General features: G+C 50.0%; 1 protein-coding gene across 1 annotated transcript in view; it reads right to left on the minus strand.

Annotated features, from left to right (window-relative positions):
- FGD5 (FYVE, RhoGEF and PH domain containing 5) overlaps positions 1 to 26,587 on the minus strand; it is a 129,827-nt gene that overhangs the window by 37,670 nt on the left and 65,570 nt on the right. The window contains exons 4-10 of the mRNA XM_005669809.3: positions 19,501 to 19,559; positions 19,361 to 19,391; positions 3,409 to 3,569; positions 2,978 to 3,134; positions 2,352 to 2,439; positions 737 to 787; positions 87 to 145 (exon numbers count right to left, since the gene is read on the minus strand). Coding sequence (XP_005669866.2) covers positions 87 to 145; positions 737 to 787; positions 2,352 to 2,439; positions 2,978 to 3,134; positions 3,409 to 3,569; positions 19,361 to 19,391; positions 19,501 to 19,559 — 606 coding nt within the window. The remainder of the gene's footprint in view (positions 1 to 86; positions 146 to 736; positions 788 to 2,351; positions 2,440 to 2,977; positions 3,135 to 3,408; positions 3,570 to 19,360; positions 19,392 to 19,500; positions 19,560 to 26,587) is intronic.

Genomic DNA, 26,587 nt, shown 5'->3' on the forward strand with positions numbered 1-26,587 from the left:
CCAAGTGGGTATCATGGGGCAGAGCTGGGCAGGGTGGAGGGGCTCCTGGAACCTCACGCAAGAGGAGGTCCACGGGCTGGACTTACCCCTTGCTCCATGCTGTCGTTGGCATGGTCTGTGACTTTGGAGATGAGGCTCAGTGCACCTACAGAGAGAAGCAGAGCAGAGTGCGCTGGGCCCGCTGGGGAGGACTGGGCTGGAGCCACCATGCTTGTTGCTACCCATTCTCCTGAGGTTCTTGTTGCAGGTGCAGGGTCTTGTAGGTGGGTGGCACAGATTTTTCCCACTGCCAGGTCAGGTCACAGGCCCAATGACAGCTTTGCCACTAGTGCCATGTGACCCTGACAGTGATTTGACCACTCTGTGCCTCAGTACCCAAGGCTGTAATGGGGATACATTAAAATAGGGACTACCTTGGCAGGTCACAGGCAGGGACAGCCACACAGAATTGGGAGGAAACAGGGAGTCTGGGGTGAGTTTTTAGACCTGGCCCCACTTCCCAGCATCAAATTCTGGTCACCCCTTCTTCTCTGACTGGACCTTAGCCCAACCCAGGGGTCCTTATGGCTGAGGTCAAGAGGAATCATCTCAGAAGCCCGGAGGCTTCACACCCCCTGCACACCCAGCTGGTGGGGAGGGAGCTGTTGTGTGCCTGGGAACTGGTGTCCAGAGGTGGGGAAAGGGGCTGAGATAGGAACATGCCCCCTTCCTCTGGGTTCATTCACACTGGACTTACCCTGCGTATCATCGTACTCAGCTGAGTCTGGGCAAAGGTTGTTTAAATAATCTGCAGACAGAACAAGAGCTGGGGGTCAGTCTGCCCCAGTGAGGTCAACCCCTTCTGTCCCTAATAGCAGCCCTTCTGTCTGCAGAGGCAGAAGAAGAGTTCCAGAAGCACAGAGTGTCCACCCTCTCTCCTGTGAGCTCCCCACAACAACACACTAGCACAAAACTGATCACCACCAAGCTGTCACCGCTGCCCATCACTCACTCATTCTAGTATTTCCTGAGCACCTGCTATGTGCATGGCACTGTGCCGGGCCTTCAAGAAGCACACAGTATACCTGGAGACAGACATCACCACCAACCTGGCCAAGCGTGAAGTGTCAGACCTTTAACACACTTATACCCACAGGCTCTACATGGCTGGCCTCGCTCCAGCTACTTCTCCCGCCACTTGCTCCCTGGGCCAATGTTGGCATTTGCCAAGCTTGCTCCTATCCAGGGGCTTGGCATTTACTATCTCTTCTACCTGGCCCTCTTGTCCTCTAGATCTTCATACAGCTCACGTCCTCAATTCACTGAGACCTCAGTTCAAGGTCACCTCCTTAGATGGGTTCTGGGTCTAATAGAGCAGAGCTCTTCCTGAACGTCCTTCATCTGTTTTATTTTTCTTTAGACTCTCATCATGGGTATATTATATTTTTATTTCCTTACTCTTGGTTAGAGTATAAGTTTCACAGCGTCATAGAGTTTGGTGGTTTAATTCACTTCTACCCCTCCAGCATCTAGTGCAGAGCCTGGTACATTGTAGAGGCTTAGTAAATACTTGTCGACTAAGGGGAATAAACTCCCCCCACCCTCCACCCTGATGTCTTCTCTTACAGCCAACTGCTCCCTGGAATCATACGCACATCGCTATATGTGCGGCATCTGTCTCCCCACCCAGAGCATCAGCTCCCCAGGCAGGGCTCTCTGTCCCCTTAGGAGGCAGCTGCTCAGGACAGAGGCAGAGGGAGGGAGGGGATGACATTTAGGGGAAAGTTTATAGAGAAGGAAGAAAAGAGGGCCTGGGGCTGAGCCCTGAAAAACATTGACTTTAAGGGGCCATGGAGAGGATAGGTGGCCGTGGAGATGGACGGGAGTGGCCAGAGAGCTCAGCAGGAGGCAGGAGGGGGTGCATCACAGAAGCTCCGGGGGTAAAGGGCTTCAGGAAGCAGGAAGCAGTCAGAGGAAAAGCCACAGAGGGGCCACAGGTCCGAGGAGGGAAACTGAAGCAGGAGGGTGTTGGAGATAAGAGCAGTTTTAGGGAATGGGACCCACATAGACAGGGGGGAAATGCAGAACAGGGGAAGGTGTGAGCTCCTGTGTGCTAGGATGGGTGAGGCTGTCAGGAGACACAGCAGTGGCCACAGTGGCAGGTTTCCATGTGGCAGCAGGGGGGGCCAAAGCTCAGTGGGAGGGAAGGTGGTGGCAGGCCTGGCACCTTGGTGGGGGTAGGGCTGAGAGCCTCCCCGCCCCCCTTCTGCCTGGGTGACAGAGGTGTCGTCACAGCACACCTGGCCACATCTTCTCACCCTGCCTCCTCTTCCCCACAGCCCTGGTGCACCCTGACCTCCCGCGGGGCCTACCTGTGAGGAGCACTTGGTACTGGAAGAGGCGCTGAACCACCCTCAGCAGCCGGTGCTTCACGTTCTGGCCGCCTCCTTGCTGACTCTGCTGCTCCCAAGAGACGGAGAGAACAAAACTCCATCAGAGACCCGCACCATCCCCCCCAACACTGTCCCATCTGCACCTTTCCCCCAGGTTCCACAACCAGGCTCCCCTCCTCCGGATGTCCTCCCAGATTAGCACTGCCCTGCCAGGACAGCACATTCCTTCAGGCTCACACACTGCTACACTCAGTAATATGGCTTTAGGGGAAAGTCCCTGAATTTGCTGCCCAGTAACTGGATCCCCAGTTGGTGGCCATTTCTTGGTCACTCCAATGGCTTGGGCCTCAGCTTGCTTTGTGCTTTGCTACTGAGACAGAATAGCCACTCACACCCTCCCCGGGCTGGGGCTCACTGAGTTGTCATTGACCGCCCAGTGGGGATGCTCAGGGTTTTTCCTCCTGCTGGCTCACCTTCTCGCCCCACCCTTTGGACCGCCCTCTCTGCCTCCAGCCTCAGAAGCCGCGCTGACTCACATCAAGCCCTTCTGTGCCCACCTGCCCCTGCATCCTCAGAGCAGGCTCTGGGGGGACCCAGGGACCAACCTCGAATTCACGGACGGCAGCTGCCAGCCGGGGGCAGTGGAGACAGCTCTCACTCAGCAGACTCAGGGACCTGTCGAACTGCAGGATGTGAGTGGCGTGGTGGTCAAACCCTTGCTCCCGGGCCAGGAAGACATCAGCCACCTTCTGCTGGCCATCCCTGCAGCAAGGAGGGGGGATGGGACAGTGAGAGCTCAGCCTTATGACCACGTGGTGTTGGCCAGTGGGGCCGGCGCTGCACGCCTGGCTGGGGATCCCAGGTCCACCCTCCCACAGTTGTCTTGCTTTGGGCAAAAGACTGAACAGCTCCAAGTGTCAGCTTCTGTGTCAGTCAAACGGGGACCTATTTCATGTGGTTGGGTTGTGATCCCCCACTGCCCGCCCCTCAATTGCCTAGAGCAACAAGGTGGGAGTGGGGTCCAGAAGCTGCTCACCAGTGCAACAACCTCTCCTCCAGCTCCTCCAGGATCCCCTGGTGAAGGTCGCGGATGGCTGGGAGTTCACTCAGGCCACGTCTCAGCTCCTCCCTGGCCGGCACATCCTTGCCTTCTTGGTCTGTCTCATCCAAGGCCCTCGTGACAGCTCCATAGAAATCCTGAAACCCCCAAAGGCCTGTTAGACACAGTCTCCCTGGCAGCTCTGCTGAGCTCTGGCCTATATACAGGCAGTGCGGGACCTTATGCCAGCATCTCAGGCCCTGTGAAACGGGTGACGACATGCACCTGGGGACCACAGGTAACTGATGCCCAGAGAGCCCCCACACAGCTCCTGGCACGAAGCAGGTTTAAAGCACATTCATATAGCCCTTCCTTGGGGGAACCTGTGTACACAACCTGGGTACACACACTTCTTTTACAAGATGGGTAAGAAGTTGGGCAATTTTTTCTCTGAAGAAATATAAAGCTCTTGCTTTACAATTATCCATCTTGTACAGGCTCGAGGGCTGTGTTCTTTCAAAACAAAGTCTCGAGAAATCATAGGCATCCATTCTCTGGGGTTAAAATGGTGAAGATGGTGATGATGCAAAAATATTCACGTGCAGTACAAAGAAATCAAGAAGGGATACAAAGGTGTCCTCCCACCTTAACGCAGTTGTGTAAAAAATGAACAAAGGAAAAAGCTAAAAGGAAACAATGAAACAGAGAGAGTGAAGCCTCAGGGGTATGGAATTAGGAATGATTTTTTTCCTTCTTGACTCTACTTTCAAAAATTTCTACATCATGATTAAGTACTTTAGAAATTACACTTGGGAGTTCCTGCTATGGTGCAGTGGGTTAAGAATCCTCCAACTGTAGCAGCTTGGGTGGTCACAGAGGCGTGAGTTCGTTCCCTGGCCTGGTGCGCTGGGTTAAAGAACCTAGCATTGCTGCAGCTGGCATAGGCTCAGATTCAATCCCTGGCCTGGGAACGTCCATATACTGTGGGTGCAGCGAAAAAAAAATTAAATTTAATAAACATTAAAATTATAAAGAATGTAATTTTTTCCTCACTACAAAAATACTTGATCTTCAAAAACACATGCTCACATATGAGGCCCAGCCCTACAGTTTTTTTTTTGGTTTCTGGTTTTTCGTTTTTTCGCTTTTTAGGGCTGAACCCATGGCATATGGAAGTTCCCAGGCTGGGGTCAAATCGGAGCCACAACTGCCAGCCTACACCACAGCCACAGCAACACGGGATCCAAGCCATGTCTGTGATCTATACCACAGCTCATGGGAATGCCAGATACTTAACCCCCTGAGTGAGGCCAGGGGATGAACCTGAGTCCTCATGGATACTAGCTGGATTTGTTTCTGCTGCATCACAATGGGAACTCCATTTATTTTATTTTTTCCAGCTCTACAGTTTTTTTTTTTTTTTTTTGGTCTTTTTGCCTTCTCTTGAGCCACTCCAGTGGCATATGGAGGTTCCCAGGCTAGGGGTCAAATTCGAGCTGTAGCTGCCGACCTATGCCAGAACCACAGTAACTTGGGATCCGAGCCATGTCTGCGACCTACACCACAGCTCACGGCAATGCCGGATCCTTAACCCACTGAGCAATGGCAGGGATCGAACCCGCAACCTCATGGTTCCTAGTCGGATTCGTTAACCACTGCTCCACAACGGGAACTCCATCAGCTCTACAGTTTTAAAGTGTGGAATTTAAACCTGAAACCACCTAGAATTGTGAAGCAATGCACAGCATCAGAGGTCATGGTCCAGCCACGGTCCAGCCTAAATACAGAAAGTCAAATCACCTTTTCAACATTCGGGAAGGCTGATGACCCTGGCTTGTTCGACTCATTACTGGGCAAGACAGTTGACTCCACTGATGAATAGTTTTCACTGTGAGGAAAGTCTTTTTACACAGAGATCTGAAAAGGAAAGAGCCTGAGAGGCCAGGGGTGGGAGAAGAGCAGAGAGAGGGAAAGGAGGAGAAAGAAAGAAAGAGAAATGAGAAAGCAGAGGGCAGAACCCTGACAGAGGAGAGAGTGGAGCAGAGAACAGGAGGGCAGAGCCTGAAGGAAACACTCTCGCTGCCCCGGAACATCTGGAAAGGGGCCGCTGTGCTCCAGACGGGACAGCAGAGGAGGCGGTCACAAAGGTCTCACTTCCTGAACACCTCATCCTGCCCCAAGCTGACCTCCTGCCATGACAACCTGCCTGGCGGGAACCCAGGGGGACATGGGGCAGGTGGCAGGAGGGAGGATGAGCTGGTTCCTGCCCGAGGTCAGGCCTTGCTAGACCCACCACCAAGGTCAGAAGTTCTGGGGGCCCAAGTCCTGAATAATAAATGGGCTCTGGGCTGGAAGTGTGTGTGTCCTTAAGTGGGGGGGTCACAAGCTTGAGCCGAATCCCACTGCACCTGAGCTGGTGGAGCCTTTCCTGAAAGCAGGTTTGGGAGGATGGAGAAAGTGTAAATGGGAGGCAGAAGGCAGCTGGGTGGGTTGTGGGGGAAGCCAGAGGGCGGTGGTGTTTAATGCTTATTTCCAACCGCAGCTGGATTTGGGGTCATTCTGAACCTGGGGTGGTGGCTTCCCAGCTGATCTGGCACCAGAGGACTGTTCCCTCTTTCTCTGGGAGTCTCTGTGTTTATCAGGACCAAGCCGCCAGCCTGAGGGTCTCCTCAGCCTGGTGCCGAGGAAGACAGAAAACGTGCCAACCAGGCCGGGAACCCCTGCCTCATGGCAGCTGATGGTCAGAGGACTTTATCATTATTATTTTATCTTATTATTATTATTATTTTTGAATGGCTGCACTTGCAGTATATGGACGTTTCTAGGCTAGGAGTTGAATCAGAGCTGCAGCTGCTGGCCTATGCCACAACAGAAAGATGGGGTCTGAGCCACATCCATGACCTACACCACAGCTTACAGCAATGCCAGATCCTTAACCCACTGAGCAAGGGCAGGGATTGAACCTGTGTCCTCATGGATACTAGATGGATTCTTAACCCACTGAGCCCCAATAGGAACTCCTGATAGAGGACTGTGAACATGCCCCCCTCCTCGGCTCTGTGCCAGGTTCCAGCCCAGCACCCCCCAGGAGTGATTACAGGAAAGCTATCAACCTATCAGAGCCTCAGTTTGCTCACCTGTAAGATGGGGACAACAGTACCACCAAGTATATATAGCATGAGGCTCCTGAAAGGCTCATGCTGATGTTTAAACGTGCTCTGCAAACTGTAAAGTGCTCTTCTCAGGGCGCTAATGGTTCTATTTTAGATGCGAAACCTTCAGAGCAGGGCCCCAACTCTTTGCTTGCTCCCATGTTTCTGAAGTCTGGCAGAGCCTGTGACACACAGGAGTTTTACAATGCCTGCTGATGGATGGACTGCAGGACCTTTATTTAACAGAAAAGGAGAGTGAGTAACGGGGGACACAAGCCTTGCATCTGGTCACCCTGATGCCCAGACGCAAGTACATGCAACGGGGTGGAGAGGGAGTGGTGGGGGTGGGGGTGGTAAGGACAAGCAAAGACAAGGCCAACAGCTATATTAGCATCACACTCCAGGGAGCTTAAATATTCACTGTTTGCAAGCTGGTTTCTCATCTGTAATTAATTCTCACTAAACTGACTTGGTCCCAATGGGCAGGACAGCCACCATCAACATGAGTCACTCCATAAACTGGAGCACTATCGGAATTGCCATGGACATTCGTTCTCTTGACTCCTGCATCGGTAGCAAGTGCCGGGTGACCGCTGCCCCATCTGCCACTCCCTGAAAGGTTTCTCCTGTCTTGGTGATTCTGGTTGCCACCACAGAGTGAAGAAGGAGGTAGAAGATATGCGGCCCTCACCCCCTTACTTGCTAACACATATCCTGAGCAACCGCTCTGCCCCAAGCTCTGAGGGGAGGGTGGGAGCAGGGGAGGTGTAGTCTGTCCTCAGAGTTTGTAATTCAGGGAAAGCTGGTGAGCAAAACCATGATGTCAACACGGGGGCATGTGTTGTGACGGGAAAAGCATGGGGGTGGTGCAGACCACGGGAAGGAGTCCTGGCTTAGCTCCAGGGACTCAACAACCACACGGACACAGGGTTGGGGGTTCCGGGTGAGGGGACAGCAGGTGCAAAGGCCCTGAGGTGGAGGAGGAACTGGGTTGAGTGTGGTTTGGGAGCCATGGGTGTACATAAGTGTGTGCACATGCACATGTGCACATCCTACACAGGACTGAGGCTTGGGGGTCACCCTCCCCAAGCAGGTCCTACAGGCTTTTTAAGAGACACGGGTTTCATCCTGGGGTGATGGGGAACCAGTGAAGGGTGCCAAGCTGGGGAGCAAAGTGACCACAAATCTGAAAATGTTTGCTTTGTTGGGAGAGTAAATTGGAGGTGGCTGGAATAGAGTGACAGCTGTGAGAAGGCTGCTCCAGTTGTTCCATGGAGCAGGAGGGAGGCCAGCACCCGACAGTGGCATGCAGGGAGACAGTGCTGGACTGGAGCCAACAAGGAGCAGGAAGTGACTGGCCCCAGGTCTGCAGAGTCCAGCCAAGCCCCTGTGGGCTCCGGGCCTTCCTGACCTGGCCACCCTCTTACACACACAAATCCCTGGTGCCCCAGCCTTAGCGGGCTCTAGAGAACAAGGACGAATCCTTGTCTGGACTCCTGCCTCCACATGACCTGGGGCACAACACTCCATCTCCACAGATCTCAGTATTCCTCTATGCTATATGGGGACACATCCCTTCTTCACTGGATTCATGCAGGTAGACCCCTGCCTGAGACTTCCTTCCCCCCATGCCTGAGTGCCCAGCACCCAGCCCAGGGAGGTGCTCAACCACCAGCAGAGCCAATGGTTACTGAATGTTCGTGTCCTTCTAGCTGCCCAGGCTCAACATCTCACATCCGTTTTCTCATTTAACCCTCAAAACAACCCTAACCCTCTGGTGTCATTATTATCTCCATTGTTACCAATAAGGGAATTAGACCCAAGACCACCAAGATGGTGAGATCTGAGCACAAATCATTTGACTCCGAAATCCTAGCTCTTCCCGCTGCTCCAGACCGACTCGTCTCACCCAGACAGGCCAGTGACGTGCTCTGGTCAAGGAGGGAAACTGGAACCCAGGTCTCCAGAATCCTTGTAGGGGCTTGGCCTGACCTCAGAGACCCTGGGTGGTCTGGTTGGGTGGGGGGGCAGTAAGGGCGGTCTCTGCCTCTGGAGCCCAGATGAGCCTCCAGGAACTGGAGGGGGCTCCCAGGACTCTGCTCTGGGCGTGCTTACAGTGAAAGCAGGGATCTCACATTCAGGGACCTGGTCCCCTGGACTCCAGACCCTCCTCCAAAGCCACCATTGCATTTTCTGGGTAATACATACAGCATCTGCATTCTTGGGGCTAAACAGTTAGTGGGCAGCCAGAATATCCTACTCCTTGCAAGCGGCCCAACCACTGATGTTCCTGCCAGAAGTCAAGTAGATGCACTGGAATCCCATGTGGCCAAACACACACCGACGTTAACCCTGACCCACCCACGTCACAACCACACCATGGCAGAGGCTGCGAGCTGTCTGGGCAAATGTCCTCACTTGGCCCAGTCAGTCAGAGGAGGGTACTTTGAAGCCCTGAAAATGAATCTCTGTGGGGCAAGCAAAGACTTCTTAAACTGTGTACAAAAAGTACTAACCATAAAGAAAAAAAATATCAGTTGGACTTCATGCTAAAAGATGAATGTGGCAAAAGGGAATTTGGTTGTTCAGTGTACTACTCCTATTCTTGTTACTTCTCTACAAAACTGATTTTATTTTTTTATTTATTTTGCTTTTTAGGGCCATACCCGTAGCATATGGAAGCTCCCAGGCTAGGAGCTGAATCGGAGCTGCAGCTGCAGGCCTACACCAATGCTGGACCTGAGCCGAACCTATGACCCACGTCCCACCTTGTGGCAACGCCAGATCCTTAACCCACTGAGTAAGGCCAGGGATTGAACTTGCATTCTCACAGACACTGTGTCAGGCTCTTAACTCACTAAGCCAAAATAGGAACTCTGAATTTGGACTCCTTTAGATTATACACACACACAAAAAAAAAAACCCAAAAAACTAAAAGACTCAAAACTAAGAGCTAAAACTATAAAACTCTTTTTAAAAATGGGAGTAAATCTTTGTGATACTGGGCTAGGCAAAGCTTTTTTAGGTATGACACAGAAAGCATACGCAACAAAATAAATAAGACTTCATCAAAATTTAAAACTTTTGTGCTTTAAAGGATACTGTCAAGAGACTGAAAAGAAAACCTACAGAATGAGAGGAAACATTTGCAATCATGCATCTGATAAGGGACTTGTATACAGAATTACAATAAAAAGACAACCCATTAAAAATAGGCAAAGTATTTGAAAACACATTTCTCTAAAGAATATATACAAATGATCAAGCAGCATACGAAAGGCTACCCAACATCATTAGTCATTAGGGAAATGCAAAACCAAAGCCACAATAAGATACAACTTCAGCCACCAGGATGGCTATAATTAAAGACATAAAACAGCAAGCACTTCAAGGAAGTAGAGAAAGTGGAACCCTCATATTATGATGGTGGGAAGGTAAAATGGTACGGACACTTAGCAACAGTCTGGCAGTCCCTCCGAAGATTAAAAAGGTACAATATGGAATTCCCATCGTGGCGCAGTGGTTAATGAATCTGACTAGGAACCATGAGGTTGCGGATTCGATTCCTGGCCTCGCTCAGTGGGTTAAGGATCCGGCGTTGCCGAGAGCTGTGGTGTAGGTCCCAGACATGGCTTGGATCCCGTGTTGCTGTGGCTGTGGTGGAGGCCAGCAGCTATAGCTCCAATTAGCCCCCTAGCCTGGGAATCTCCGTATGCCGCAAGAGCGGCCCTAGAAAAAGCAAAAAGACAAAAGACACCTCCCCCCACCAAAAAAAAAAAAAAAAAAAAAACAAGTACAATATCACCCAGCAATGGCACTCTCTTTCCAAGAAACTGGGAAACCTATGTTCACATAGGAACATGTATCTGAATGTTCACAGCAGCATTTTCCTAACAATGAAAAAATGGCAAGAATTCAAAAGTCCATCAACTGATGAGTGGTCAAACAAAACTGTGATATATCCACCCAATAAAATTTTACTTAGCCACGGAAAGGAAGGAAGAAATGACACCCGTTACAACATGGATGAAATTTGGAAACATGATGCTACAGAACAGAAGCCTGTGTTAAAAGGCCAAAAATTACATGATTCTGTTGATATGATAGGTCCAGGACAGGCAAATCTACAGGGACAGAACTGGACTGATGGGTGCCCAGGGCCGAGATAACTCAGGGGTATGGGGTTTCTTTGGGGTGATGACTATAGAACTCTGAATATACTAAAAACCATTAGCTTTTACACTTTAAACAGATGAACTGTATGGTGTGAGATTTTGGTGGTTGTTTTGGGTTTTTTTTTTTGGCTGCACCCACAGCATGCAGAAGTTCTCAGGCCAGGGATCAAACCCAAGCCATAGCTGTCACAATGCAGGATCTTTAGCCCAGGGAGCCATGAGGGAACTTCTGGTATGAAATTCATATCTCCATTAAGCTGTTGAAAAATATGGAAAGGGAAGCCACAGATTGGGAGGCAATTCACAATACCCATATCTGAAAATAGACTCGTGTCCAGAATCATTAAATAATCCCTACAAATCATGAAGGAAAACGCAGACAACTCAATTAAAAAAATAAGCCTAGGACATTTTTCAAATGAGGATTTCCAAACAGCTAGTAAACGGAGGGCAGATATTCAATTTCATTAAACGTCAGGGAAACACAAATTAAAACCACACAAGAAATCCCTGCACAGTCAGTAGAAAGGCCATGAGTGCTCAGACGGGCAGGATGGGGGCACTGGCAAACATGTGTGGGAGGCATGGGTTACCACCACTGGGAGGGGAGTCTCTGTGGCTTCAACCACTCAGTGAACCTATCTGGCAGCTTCTAATGAAGCTAAATCTATGCTAATCCTGTGACTCGGCAATCCAATTCCACTCCTCAGTAAATACTGAGGAGAAATGAATGCCTATGTTCCCTGGAAATCACATATAAAAACATCATAGCAGCTTTATAACAGCCTCAGCTAGAAACCCAAGTGATCTTGAAGAGAAGGATGGAAACACCAAATGTGGTACATCCATACCAAGAAATGCTGATATATGGAAAACTGGGATGAATTCCACACATGATGTTGAGCTAAAAGAGCCAGAGTCAGGAGTTCTTGTTGTGGCTCAGCAGGTTACAAAGCCGACTAGTATACATGACAATGTGGGTTTGATCCCTGGCCTCAGTCAGTGGGTTAAGGAACCAACTGTGAGCTGTGAGCTGTGATGTAGGTTGCAGATGCGGTTCGGATCTGGCATCGCTGTGGCTGTGGTGTGGGCCAGCAGCTGCAGCTCTGATTTGACCCCCAGTCTGGGAATTTCCATATGCCACAGGTGCAGTCCTAAAAAGCAATGAATAACTAACTAAATAAATAACATAAATAAAATCTGGGATGATGGAAACATCTTATCTGGGTGGCGGTCACAGGTGCACACACGCGTACGTATTAAAAATGTCAGCTCTACCCTTAAGATTTGTGCGCTTAACTATATGTAAGTCACAAACTGTTTTTTTTTAATTTTAAAAATTAATTTATATATATATTTATAATGATTTTTATTTTTTCCATTCTAGCTGGGTTATAGTGTTCTGTCAATTTTCTACTGTACAGCAAGTTGACCCAGTTACACATACATGTACACATTCTGTTTTTCACATTATCATGCTCCATCATAAGTGACTAGACAGAGTTCCCAGTGCTATACAGCAGGATCTCATTGCTTATCCATTCCAAAGGCAATAGTTTGCATCTATTAACCCCAAATTCCCAATCCATCCCATTCCTTCCCCCTCCCCCTTGGCAACCATAAGTCTGTTCTTCATGTCCATGATTTTCTTTTCTGTGGAAAGATTCATTTCTGCCATATATTAGATTCCAGATATGTGACATCATATGGTATTTGTCTTTCTCTTTCTGACATACTTCATTTAGTATGAGAGTCTCTAGTTCCATGCATGTTGTTGCAAATGGCATTATTTCATTCTTTTTTTATGGCTGAGTAGTATGCCACCGTGTATACATACATCTTCCTAATCCAATCATCTGTCAATGGACATTTTGGTTGTTTCCATGTCTTGGCTATTGTGAATAGTGCTGCAATGAACATGTGTCTTTTTCAAGGAAAGTTTTGTCTGGATATATGCCCAAGAGTGGGACTGCTGGGTCATATGGTAGTTCTATGTATACTTTTCTAAGGTACCTTATACTGTTCTCCACAGTGGTTGTATCAATTTGCATTCCCACCAATAATGCAGGAGGATTCCCTTTTCTCCACACCCTCTCCAGCATTTGTTATTTGTGGACTTATTAATGATGGCCATTCTGACTGGTGAGGTGGTACCTCATAGTAGTTTTGATTGGCATTTCTCTAATAATTAGTGAAGTTGAGCATTTTTGAAGGTGCTTGTTGGCCATCTGTATATCTTCTTTGGAGAAATGTCTATTCGGGTCTTTTGTCCATTTTCCAGTTGGGTTGTTGGCTTTTTTGCTATTGAGTCGTATAAGTTGTTTGTATATTTTAGAGATTGAACTGTGTCTGTTGCATCGTTTGAAACTATTTTCTCCCATCCTGTAAGTTGTCTTTTTGGTTTTTTTTATGGTTTCCTTTGCTGTGCAAAAGCTTGTCAGTTTGATTAGGTCCCACTGGTTTATTTTTGCTTTTATTTCTATTGCTTTGGGAGACTGACCTGAGAAAACATTTGTAAGGTTGATATTAGAGAATGTTTTGCCTATATTTTCTTCTAGGAGTTTGATGGTGTCTCGTCTTACATTTAAGTCTTTAAGTCATTTTGAGTTTATTTTTGTGCATGGTGTGAGGGTGTGTTCCAGTTTCATTGATTTACATGCAGCTGTCCAGGTTTCCCAGCAATACTTGCTGAAAAGACTGTCTTTTTCCTATTTTACATTCTTGCCTCCTTTGTTGAAGATTAATTGACCATAGGTATCTGGGTTTATTTCTGGGTTCTCTATTCTGTTCCACTGGTCTGTCTGTCTGTTTTGGTATCAGTACCACACTGTCTTGATTACTGTGGCTTTGTAATGTTGCCTGGAGTCTGGGAGAGTTATGCCTCCAGCTTCGTTTTTGTTCTTCAGAATTGCTGTGGCAATTCTGGGTCTTTTGTGGTTCCATATAAATTTTTGGACAGTTTGTCCTAGTTCTGTGAAAAATGTCATGGGTAATTTGATATGGATTGCACTGAATCTGTAGATTGCTTTGGGTAGTATGGCCATTTTTACAATATTAATTTTTCCAGCCCAGGAGCATGGAATATCTTTCCATTTCTTTGCATCCTCTTTACTTTTCTTGATTAATGTTTTATAGTTCTCAGCATATACGTCTTTAACCTCCTTGTTTAGGTTTATTCCCAGGTATTTGATTTTCATAAAATGTTTTTAAAAAAGCAAAACAGTTCTCTGAGGTCCTGGGGGAGTGGGGACACACAGATGCTCCCCACTGCTTCTGAGCTCCTACAAACCCTTCTCGGCCCCTGCTGCCCTCATGTCCAAGTCCACCCCCTTGGCTGGGCACTGCCGGCCCTTGGGAAGCTGGGCCTGCCTACTCCCTTTACACCAGTTTTCTCCAAGCTGATTGGGCATCAGAACCACCTTCCCAGCTCATCCAGATCCAGAATGCTGGGCCCACTCCTGCTTCACTTAGGTCCGTGTGGGGTTGGGTAGTTTTCATTCTTTCTACATTCCCAGATGTTGTTGCTGCTGTTCCCTGGGCCACACTGGGAAAACCACTGTGTTCTATGACTCCTCTTTTCCAACCTCTCTCTGTGTGTACATTCTGTGCCTCCAGCATCTTATCCATACCGTGCTCATCTTTCCAAGCTTCTTCAAACACCACCTCCATCATGAGGCCTTCCCGGTTTAGCTACTACAGGGTCCGTCTAAGGGACTCTCAAGGGTCCCAGAGCCTCTAGAGATCTGGGGTCACAGCCTGAAGGGAGCCACCCAGATCTCAGAATGCCTCTGAAGTCTCATATTTTACATTATTCTCCAGGATATATCCACGATCCATTTAATTTATTTAAAATCACCTATCGAGAGCAAAGCAGAAGCTCTTAAAAGATGGGCCATGTTTATCCCGACACCTACTTGCACACTTGGGGCGGGACCAAAGACATCCCAGCCCGAGAAGTGATAGTAATGGCTTTACGAAAGTTGGCACCATCAGACTCTTCAGCTACTCTGCATGCTTCTGCCATCTTCCCTCTAATTAAGCAGAGAGCAGACTGGGCCTTGCTCATTTTGGCTGTGTCGTCAGACTGGGGTTAAATTTGTGGTCCCTCAGCATTACCTGCTCCCACCAAATCCACCAGATCAATTTCCCTAAAACACTTTCCCCCTATGCGCTGCTTGGATCATCCTCAGGGCGCCCAAATTCCCACACCTCCATTTTGAAACACGATGTGTCTTGGCATACAGACTCTCCCTGAAGACCAGATACTTCCTATACACCCCACATACCCAAGCCCTCCCCTCTGTGCACTGCTGCTCCTACCTGCTGAGAGGCCTCTTTCTACTTCCTGTCCATCCCTGTCTATTGCAATACCTCCTCTTCCAGGAAGATTTCCTTGACTTCATTCTTCCCACTCGCTCATTCCTCATTCCTTGGGCTCCTTAACTCCTAACTGGACTGTTCCACATCTTTTGTTCCCTCACCTTTTCAGGGCTCTGGAGTCAACCCATCTAAACATCTGAGAAATACTTACTGAGCATGAACTGTATGCCATTAAATGAGATAATATGTGTAAATTGCCAAGCATACCCAGGGGTTCAACAAATGCTCCTGCCACCTTCCCCGCCCCCACCATCTGGCACTTTGGATACTGACTACAATGAGAAGGGTGAGCTAGATGGGTGAGGAAAGGGGGGAACTAGCAGGGCCAAACTGGCAGTGTCCCAATTTATGTAAATAAGCTCAGAAATTCACTAATAAGTCCCCCTATCCTGTGTCTCCCCTGTTCATGTCAGCACTGAGGCTCCTGCCAACTTAACCTTACATGCTGGTCAGGTCGGCTCTGAATTGCCCCTCTTTCACTGAGCAGAATGAGAAGTTGGGCTGTCCTGGGGTGGTCCTGATGCTCTTCTTAGTGCCACCACGCCAAGCTGAGGGTGGCAATGTCAGCGGGACAGGCTGGAGGACCTGCAAGCCTCTGGCTACCCTCTGCACCAAGTTCTCCTAACACCCACCCAAAGTCTTTCTGCACCTCCACCAAAGCCTGCGGGTTGCAGGCTCACTTGCCCTGGGCTTCTTCCTCCCCCAGGGGACCTAGAAGCCCTCTTCCCACTCTGTACCCTCCCTCAGGGAAAGCTGGGCCTCTCCTGGAGCTTCAGAAAAGGGAGTTTTTTGTTTTTTTAAGGTAAGAAAACAGAATTCAAGGTGTCCATGGCCACATCTATTCAAAATCTCCAAGGACTCACTCCACTCAAGGAACAGCACAGGCCCCTTAGCCTGGCAGTGCAGGTATACCTCCGTCTGCCCTAACCTGCCTTTCTGAACGTATCCATGTTCTAATTAAGGTTGCGACAATGTACCGTTCCCCACACACGGTATACCTCCAGGCCTGTGAGGGTTCCTGTGCCAACCCGCTGCCTGCCTCCACTACCCTGGCCTGGTGGCCCCTCAAAGTCCATCTCAGCAGTTCGTGTCTTTGACCAACCTTCCTGGATACCCCAGAGGGGAATAAGCCTCCCCTCCCCCGTGCTCCTGCAGACACTTGCACAAATTACACTTACCACAGAGGAGTGTAACTGTTCATGTATACCATTCTCTTCCTCTTCAGCAGAAAGAGACCTACTGAGGGCCAGGTTCTGGGCCTCTTTCATCTTTAGGGCTCCAAGGCCTAGCTCAGCATCTATGGTACTACAGACATCCTAGGATTTTTCATTCAGAAGGAATGAGTGAGTCAGACAGATGGATGATTGATGGATAGGTGGATGGATGATGGATGGATGTTGGATGGATGATGGATGGATGGACATCTGAGCAGCAGATGAACTGAGGGTGTGGAATGGTGCGTGGATGTTTCACCAGGTGCGTGGGCACATGAAAGGACAGACGAGTGAGAGACTGATCACACAGACAGATGGGCAAGTGGCTTAACACATTTACGACAAGGCTCCTGAAAGGATAGAGCAAGTCTTTAAACCAGAAATCGGCAAACTTTGCCTGTAAAGGGCCAGATGATAAATATATCATGCTTTGTGGACCACATGTGGTCTCAGTCATATATTCCTCCTTGGCCTTTTTCTACAAATGTTTAAAATATGTAAAATCCATTCTTGGTTAACAGGCTGTACAAAAACAAGACCTTGACCATTAGAGTTCAGTTTTGGACAACCAGAATTTTTAGTAACCTGGAGTTAGCTCTATCTACCATTTGATAGGCACAGAGTTGAATTCAAAACACAGAAAGTCAGAAGCTATCCCATCCCTTCTCAACGACAGCATGGTGGTGTCCAGGGCTGCTCTAGCTGGGGAGGTTTAGAATGTATAGACGGCCCCTCCCACCATGGGGCAGGCTTGGGATTTCTACTTTTTGGCTGTACCTGCACCATGGGGAAATGCCTGGACCAGGGAATCAAACCTGAGCCTCAGCAGCAACCTAAGCTGCTGCAGTGACAAACTGCTGTGACCTTATTTGGCCACAAGGCAACTCCCTGCCTTGAGATTTCCACAGCAACAGATCTCTAAGGAGAAATTCTGAGAGTGGCTGCTAGCCCTACAATCAGACACAGGTTCCAGGAGGGCAGTGGTGGAATGTCCCAAATCTGTGGGTCTCCTTTAGACTCGTGTCCCTACCAGGACTTGGAGTAATCCTGGGTCATTTCTGCCATTTCTATCCCCAAAAGCACTGATGTCATAATCTACCTTCAGACCATAATTTCCCGAAACTAGCTTCTGAGTTGTGATTTTTTTATGGGCTCTTTTTTTTTTTTTTTTTCCTCCTCAGGATATTATTATGGATTACCAGCAGCTTCAGCATCTTTCCAACTGGCAGGAAGTAATGCAAACACAGATGGAGGTTTCCCAGTTAAAACCCTCTTAACAAAGTCATAAAACAAAAAAGCCTAGCTCCTCTGTCAAGCTGCCAGCTCAGCAGCAAGTGAGAGAATAAGAAACGGGAGAGTGATGTTTCCTGCTCTTGCTAAAGGGACCTTTCAGGTGCTGCCTGTAGCAGGACACCTCCTACCTGAGGGCTCTGGGGTTTAATCTTGTGTGCGAAGATCTCATCCTCAAAGGCAAGAATGAGGGGCTGGGAGCGCAGACCAAAGCACTGCTCTGTCTCCTTCCAGGGACCGTGGTGCCTCTCCTCTCATGGCAATGTGACACTAGGGTGATGTCACCGAGAGGAACTTCAGCGGGATTCAACCAGAGACCTGGCTTGGTGCCCAGGTGCTCTGCTGCCCCCAGAGAGGGCCCCGCCCCAGGAGCTCTGGGGGTGGGGAGGGTGGCGGGGGGATGCGTGATTAGTGCATGACGACAGTGCACCGGGAGTCAGGATACCCGGGGGTTCATCCTGGTTCAGTCACCATGTGACAATGGCCAAGTCACTCCCTCTGGGCCTCCATATCACCACCAAGCAAAATGTCCAGGAGGCCACTGCCAGCTCTGACGTTCTTGGAAAGACACGGCGGCGAATGATCAGATGCTAAACTACAAGAAGACTGCGGGTGGCTTGGAGACCTCAGCCTTTAGGTGACAAATGCCCTCACTTCCCATGTCTTTGCTGTACCCTCTTCCCTCACCAGTCCTTATGACTCAGCCCCAACTTCACCCCCCTCTGGGAAGTCTGCCTAGATTCCCTGAGGTTGTCTGTCACTCCCCTGGGACTGATCTGTCTCCTCTGCTGGCCAGATCGCCCCTGAAGAAGGACCCTGTCTGAGCTGATTTTCCATCCCCAGCTCTTGTCACACAGCAAGGATTCGAAGGCTTTTTTTTTTTTTTTTGCTTTTTAGAGCTGCATCTGCACATATGGAGGTTTCCAAGCTAGGGGTATAATTGGAGCTGCAGCTGCCGGCCTATGCCACAGCCACAGCAACCTGGGATCCGAGACGCGTCTGTGACCTATACCACAGCTCATAGCAACACTGGAAACTTAACCTGCTGAGCAAGGCCAGGGATTGAACCTGCATCCTCACGAATCCTAGTAAGGTTCACTAACCACTGAGCTATGAAGGGAACGCCCCGAAAGACATTTGTTGAACGGAATCAAACTGACTGCACAGGGAGGCCTTCCAGGTGGTCTGTGCAGAGTGGCAGTACTGCAAATCCAAGCGGTCCCCAGGTCTAGTCTCCTTTCCTCAGCAAGTCCAGAGGATTTCCCTTCCCTGCAGCAGCTCAGGTGTTACTGCCCAGAACTGGGGTGTGGGGGGAAACTGAGGAAGCTTCTTGGTACCCAAGCGGCTTGGTCACTGAGCAAATATATAGACCTAAACATAAAATGTGCACAACACAGGCACACACACATGCACACCCCCACTCCTCGCCTGAACTCGCACACACAGCAAGGACCCAGAACTACACCTTCCCTCCTTCTGTCTTTTTCAACATGAGGGTCAAGGAAAGCTCAAACATCCCCATTCGTCCCTGCCTCCAGGCAGAGAAGCAGACTCCTGGGAAGAAGGTGCTATTTGCCCCCTGAAGCACATGAATCAGGAGACAGACGCCCCTGAAGAGCCTCGGAGAACACTGCCTCTGCTCATAGAAATCACCAGTCTCCTCATTGCTTTTCTGCCTCTTCTATCACAGCCTTGTAAAAGGACAATTAGTTTTGGACAATTAAAGTGACGGACTCACCAGGTGTAAGTGCTGGAGCATCTCCACGTATCTGCAGGGGAAGAGGGGTGAGTGCACATTAATTCTCATGCTGTATAAGCTGGGGAGGGTGACGCTCTATTAACAAGCTCAAGGCCACAGGCAGCTGCATGGGGACTCACACTTTCTCCGAAGACAGCAGTTCCTGTGCGATGACATGGGCTCTGGACTGTCCTTCCACCTGTGGGAGGAGACAGAGCCATCAGGAGGGACATTGCCAGTGGGGGCAGCAGAAGGGGGGCCCCCAGCCCCTCAATTGTCAGGTTTACAGAAGGACTGTCACACTGCCCAAGGCAGATTCCACGTACTTCTCAGCCCACCCCCAGCATCATGGCCTGTACATCTTTAGCCTTGTTGCGCCTTGGCTGCCTCATCTGTAAACATGGACTTTAACAGCATCTAACTTGGAAGGCTGCTAAGCTAGTGCTCAGCCTGGGGCCTGACATCTACTGATGCTGGGTAAGCAGCTACCTGCATACCCATGTGGACTCAGCCTTTGCCTATGGCTCCGCAGCCTTGAACAACCCGAGGTTCTCTGTGCAGAGCAAGCTCTCTCTTCTGGCTTTTGCACATGCTACCCCCTTAGTGTCCTCTCCCCCTTCTCTGCCTGGCTACTTCCTAGTTATCCTTAAAGACACAGCCATGATATCTACCACTTCCTCCTGATCCCCTCCCTGAATCCTCTGGATTAGGTGTCCTCTCCGAGCAGTACCCCCCTCAATTATGTCTCCCCTGGAGGTAGGACCAAGAAGTGTACCTCTGAAGGACCAGTGCCTGGCATGAGGTTGGTCCTCTTTTGTGGACATAAAGAATGAAGGAAGGAAGAAATGACTATTCATGCACCTGGAAATCACCAACTCTCCTGACTGACCTCAGAAGGTGAGCCATTCAACCCACCTGAACCCCAACCTCTGCACCTGTGAGATCCGGAAAGAACTAGACTTTGTCTACAAACAGAAAGGATGGGCAGGGCTGAGGCACCTTCTGCCCCCAGCACCCCTGTGGCCCCAGATCCACTGGGTATCAGAAACGTTACTGGTGGATCTGGGAGAGCAGAGATACCAGGGCAGCCTGACAGGACAGGTGGGGATGCCGGGAATGTGCGGTGGAACAGAGGATGCTGGCAGGGCCTGGATCCTGGTTCTTGATCTCCCTCCACCTTCCTGCAGCCCTGTGCAAGTCACTTCCCAAAGGTCAGGCCTCAGCTTCCCATGTGTGAGCAAAGGGACCTCAAAAGGCTTTTCTCTGCCAAACCCATTACTAAACATGAGGAGCCCCTGGTCTGAGAGTGATTTACTCGAGCAACTAGAAAAGCACCACCTGTCGAGGGGGCAGCTATAAGGGGCTGCGATTAAAAGACAGTCTGGGCTTGTAGTTCCCATTGTGGCACAGCGGAAATGAATCTGACTAGTAACCATGAGGTTGCAGATTTGATCCCTGGCCTTGCTCAGTGGGTTAAGGATCCAGTGTGGCCATGAGCTGTGGTGTAGGTTGCAGACACAGCTCGGATCCTGCATTGCTGTGGCTGTGGTGTAGGCCAGCAGCTGTAGCTCTGATTAGACCCCCTAGCCTGGGAACCTTCATATGCCATGGATGCAGCCCTTTAAAAAAAAAAAAAAAAAAAAGAGAGAGAGAGAGAGACACAAAAATATAGTCTGGGCTTGAGTCCTGCTTCTGCCTTGTGTTAGTTGAACAAGTCATTGAACCACTCTGTACGTCAATTTTCTTATCTGTCCACTGGGCACAGTGTATAAGGGTATCTCACACACACGTGCACTATGAAGATTAAATGTGTGCATACATGTATGCAGAGAGATCTATCTGTACCTCTATCTGAACCTGACACTTGGACCAGCATCTAGCACACAGTAGGCACTACAGAAGTAATGGCCCTCATTATCCTTGTGGTTTTGTATCTTGAGGTGGTACCAGGAACAGAACCAAGCACCCAGGGATGAACTAAGAACAAATAATTTACAGGGTCAAGTAGGGAAAAACCTCAATTGCAAAGTGAAGGTTGAGCCACTCCTCTGACAGTAGCAGGTGAGGCAGAGGAAAGCAAATTGACCTGGAATCAAGCAGGTCCAAGTTCCAATCCTGGCTCCAGCATTGTCAAATTGTGTGACCTGTGACACTCAGTGATTTTTCAGGCCTCTGCTTAGAAGGCACACCCTCACTGCCATCCATGACTGCCCAGCCCAGAGAACTCTCAGCGTCACACTCAGCCCAGGTTCTCGGCCTTGGCGCCAATGACTTTGGGCCACACAGCTTTCACTGAACAAGCTGTCTCCTGTGCTGCAGGACTGTTAACGGCATCCACGGCCTCTACTCGCCAGGTGACAGCTGCAGCCCCACTCCAAGTTGTAACAACCAGGTGTGTGTCTGCAGACATGGCCAAACGCCCTCGGGGTTGCGGGGGTGGCAAGAGCTCACCTGGGGTGAGCAGCTCTGCTCTAACCCTACTTCTTGCTGTGCTTTTCTTTGTAGTGGCCATGCTGCCTAATGTCATCCTTGCCTATAGGAGACGTTCAAGAAATGTTTGAATAAACAAATGGAATTGAGGCCCAGTGCCCAGCACACAGTAGCTGCTCAATAAATGAGTTCCCTTCCTGAGCTGGTCTGTCCCTAATAGTTTCTTGGCCAAGAGCATGGTGTATTGATTTTAGTCTCTCCAAGGCCACCCAAACCCAGCGGGATGTGGGCCCTGGTCCAGCCTCCCTCCTGCTCTCACTGCTGGTGACACTGTTCTAGCATCCAAAGAAGAGGTCCTGCAGAGGCCTCGAGCCTCACCTGGCCTCTTGCCCTCCCACAGGTGCCAAACCATGAATCACCACCTGACTTCTGCAACTGCAGGGCTGGTGTGCAACCCCATGGGCTCAGGGGCTTCCCTTCGGAGCCACATGAGAAAACGCTCCATAAACAAGACCTTCACAACGGAAATGCATTCTGCCAGGACAGGCCTCAGCAGCTATGAGAACCTGTGGTCAAGCTTCTGGAAAGAGCACTACTTTGTAGAGAACGGACAGGATCAAGAGATCCGTCCTAGAAAAAGACAAGATGACCTCTGACCTCCCAGGAGCCATGTGTCCAGTCTGATGCTGAGACCTGCACTCTGGGGTTGGAAGGCCTGGCTTCAAGTCTTGGGCTCCACCCTTCCTACAACCATGCCCTTGGACAAGTTATTCCTTTTCTCTGAGCTCCATCTGTAGAATACGGATGACGATAACAATAGCGATACCTCATTAATCATATACCAGCTAGGAGGTTCTAAACACTTAGCCTGTGCTAAGTGTGGCTCTGAGCTTTTCACATGTATCATCCCACTGAATCCTCCCAACAACCCATGAGATAGATGATATTATTACAATCTCCATTTTACAGAACAGGAAACTGAGGCACAAATGTCTCTGCCTAGAGTAACTGCTAGGAAGTGGCAGAGCCAAGACTCAAAGCAGGGTGGTCTGGTCCTAACTTCCAAGCTCTCATCAGCACACCTGGCAGCTGGTTCATCAGCACACCTGGCAGCTGGTACATACTCAGGATGTGGCGGCTCTGCTCACTGGAGGAGGCAGGGCTTTCAAATAGAAACACCTAATTTTCCTTTTTTAAAAATTCTTTTCAGGGCTGCACTTGTGACATATGGAAGTTCCCAGGCTAGGGGCTGAATTGGAGCCATGGCTGGGGCCTATACCACAGCCACAGCAATGCCAGATCCAAGTCACATCTTTGACCTACACTGAAGCTTGCAGCATCCTTAACCCACTCACTGAGTGAGGCCAGGGATTGAACCTGCATCCTCACAGACACTACGTCATGTTCTTAACCCACTGAGCCATGATGGGAAGTTCCCAAACATCTAATCTTCACCTGCACTGAGAAGATGGCAGCAGGAGCCCAGCGCTCCCTGGCTAGTTCTCAGGCCTCAGGTCTTTCTGATTCCCTACCCTCAGAGCTGCGCTCATCATGGCGCCCAGCAAAGAGAGCAAAGCTGGAGACCTGGCTGCAAGTGCCTGTGTGAGCGGGTGCCAGCCCTTCTCAGGGGCCAGCTTCCTCATCTGAAGACAGGGTCAGGGGGCCCCCACGGCAAGGACCAGATGAGATGATGGATGGAGTAGACCCACCGCACCCAATCACCATGGTCACAACTGTGAAGCCAACGGGGGGGACTTCTGGTAGGGTCGGCACGGGCCACTCTGCACGTCCCTCCCAGGCCCTCCTGCCAGACGGGCAGACTCTGGGTGGGACACACAGGCTGTCCTGCTTCAGCGACTCCGCCGATGATGGATGGGTCTTCACCAGCCGGACGAGGAGGCCCTGGCAGTCCATGGGCCTGAGGCTCCCCTCAGACGCTGCTCCTGGGCGTTGCCCGACCAGGTCATTTAATATAGATGTTTGTTTAACCAGGAAATGAACTCCGAGGTTGACGGCAGTGTCCAGGGACAGACTTCTGGGAACAGGGTTCCTCCCAGGAACGTGGGGGTGGGGGCCTTGCTATCGCATTTCTCAGGCTGGCGCTGGGGCTGTTACACCAGGCGGCTGCCCCTCTGCCCCAGGCCCAGCCGCTTATCTCCCTGGTCCCCTTGGCCGCCCAGCGCACTTCCTCCCCAGGCCCCAGTCAGAGGCCAGTCCAATGACTATTCTGGGGCGGGGGCTGGCTGGGAGAAGCAGCCCTCCTTGAAGGACCCTCCCAGGGAACAGAGCAAGGCTGGGAGTCCTTGTCCTCGGCCCATGACTCAGTTTCTCCAGCTATAAAATACGGGTACTTTGCCTCCTTCTAGCACAGCAGCTCCCCAAGTCTGGCCTGAGAAACTCTGGGTTCTATCTCCCCTTTCCAGCTTATATCTGTGTGAGCCTAGATTTTCCTTCAAGTTGAACAAAACAACACTTTCAACAGATGGAATACAAGGAGAATTCTGGATTCCCCACATATCTTCCATGAAGCCAGACAGTAACAATGTTTGCAAAATGTAAAACCTAACCACTCTTCTATTTTGGGAAACAATTATTTTTCATAATAAGGGCTATTTATGTTAACACATAGTGGGTTTATTATTTTTAGGCTGCATCACAGCATGTAGAATTTCTTGGGCCAGGGATTGAACCCATGTCACAGCAGAGACAATACCAGATCCATAACCTGCTGAGCCACCAGGGAACTCCTACTGTCATTTTAAAATGAATTAAAAGATAGATGTTTTACAATTTTCTCTGTGTTACTTTCTCATGTGGTAACTATAAATAGCTATAACTTATAGAAATGAAAACTTTTTGGGGTCTTCTATCATTTTTAAGAGGGTAGGGGTGTCTGAGACGAAGAGGTGTTGAGACCCTCCATTCTTAGAGGCTGTCACAATGATCGTATGGGATTGTGGACACAAAAGCTCTTGATTCTCAGGGAAGAGCTATGGAGGAGGGAGGCATGACCACCCTGCATTAGCGTCACAGTCATTACCGTTTGTGGGAGAAGCAGGGTAGGTGATGGGCCCCGGCCCTCAGGACGGCCCCAGGTCTGCCCAGTGACCACACAACACAGTCTCTCCATAGTGTCCTGTCCTGCAGAAGAGGAAGAGCCTGCCTTAAAGCTCCTGCTTTGTCACCTCTCTCCCTGTGTACAGGCCTCCTGCTCACACCTGCCCTGCCTTTAAACAGCTGCCTCTTTCCTTTGCTCCTCACCTCTGCCAGCGCCTGGCCAAGCCCCTGTCATGACTTCTTGCCGCCTGGCTCTGTCCCCCGGTCTGTGGTCACCTGGGCACTCCACCCTCCATGCTGTAACCCTCAGCCTTTCTCCTTCCTTCTCTGATGACTTTCACCTCCATCTACATCGGCTCCACCCAGCTGGGCCTTGCCCCACATGCAGAACTGCCCTGCTCTGAGCTGGAGGCTTTCTGGTCCCCACCTTGGAAGTATGCTCCTCCTCAGCTGAACTCTCTTAGCTCCTGAAAGGTCTAGCCTTTGACCTCCTCCAATCCACCCTGGGTCATGGGAGCAGACTTCTGCTGTCACTTGCAGCCCCTGGCTCCCCGGCACTAACAGAAAGACCTTGTCATCTGGCTTGATGCCGAGACCTCCGCTCTGCAGTCAGAAGACCTGGGTTCAAGTCCTGGGCTCTACCCTGTCCTAAACCTTTGCCTTTGGACAAGTTATTTCTCTTCTTGAGCCCCATCTGTAAAACAGGGATAATAACATACCTCCTTAATAACCTAACAGCTAGTGTTTATTGAACACTTAATATGTGCTCAATATAACTCTGAGCTTCTTACACTGAATCTTCCCAAAAACCCACGAGGTAGGTTCTTTTATTATTACCTCCATTTTACAGATGGGGAAACTGAGGCACAAGTAAGTCCTACTTTCACCTGTGACTCAGCTTAAAGACCCTTTCCATGCACCATGCCTGTATCCCTCCATGCCCCACGGAACTCAGCTGTAGTCCTTATGCTCACCTTGATTTTCCCTGCCTCCAGGCTTTTTGGCTCCTGCAGGTCATGTGCCCAGAATGTCTCTGTGATCTAAGAAGTGTGTCTAAGCCACGTGCAGAACCTGTGTTGGGCAAAGCACCAAGGCAGGTGCTCTGGTGAGCAATGTTTGCCAGCCTTCTGGACCACACAGCCCGTGGGAGGGGGGACAACATCCAGAAAGAGGGAAGGGGCTGCTGGCTACAGCTGTTTCAAGCCCTGGGGAACTTTCCTGATGGGTTTTTGCTGTTCTGAGGGTTTCAGTGAGGGCCTTGCTGGAGGGTTCTGAGGCCACCTCTGGAGCAGGCAGTGAGCTCAGTGAGCCAGACTCGCGGAGGCACGGAACCCAGGAGAAGGATGCCTGCAAGGCCCCTCAGGGCACCACCTGTGTGGACATCATCCCTCCCCTTGGAATGCAGACAGAGGCTTCCAGCACAGCCTTCAACAGCTGCTGGAGAAATCACAGACAGGAGCTCAGGGAGACAAGGCTCATTTTTATCCCAGCTGTTACCTACAGGGGATGAGGAGAGCAAAGGAGAGACAAGTCTTGCAGGACAACAGGAAAGAAAGTGGGACCAAACAGAGGCCCTCCACGCCCCACCCCTCCTCCCCCAGGACCAAGCACTCGGCTTCCGGTTCATACTGACATCCGCCTTATTCTAGTTCCTGAACATGGGCCGCTGTGAGTCTGGGTTTGGCCCAGAAACTTCAGAAAACTTGCAATTCTGCAAGAAATCTCTGGCTGTAGATGCCA

This window comes from Sus scrofa, chromosome 13 (assembly GCF_000003025.6).
Source record: "Sus scrofa isolate TJ Tabasco breed Duroc chromosome 13, Sscrofa11.1, whole genome shotgun sequence".
NCBI classification, from domain to species: Eukaryota; Metazoa; Chordata; class Mammalia; order Artiodactyla; family Suidae; genus Sus; species Sus scrofa.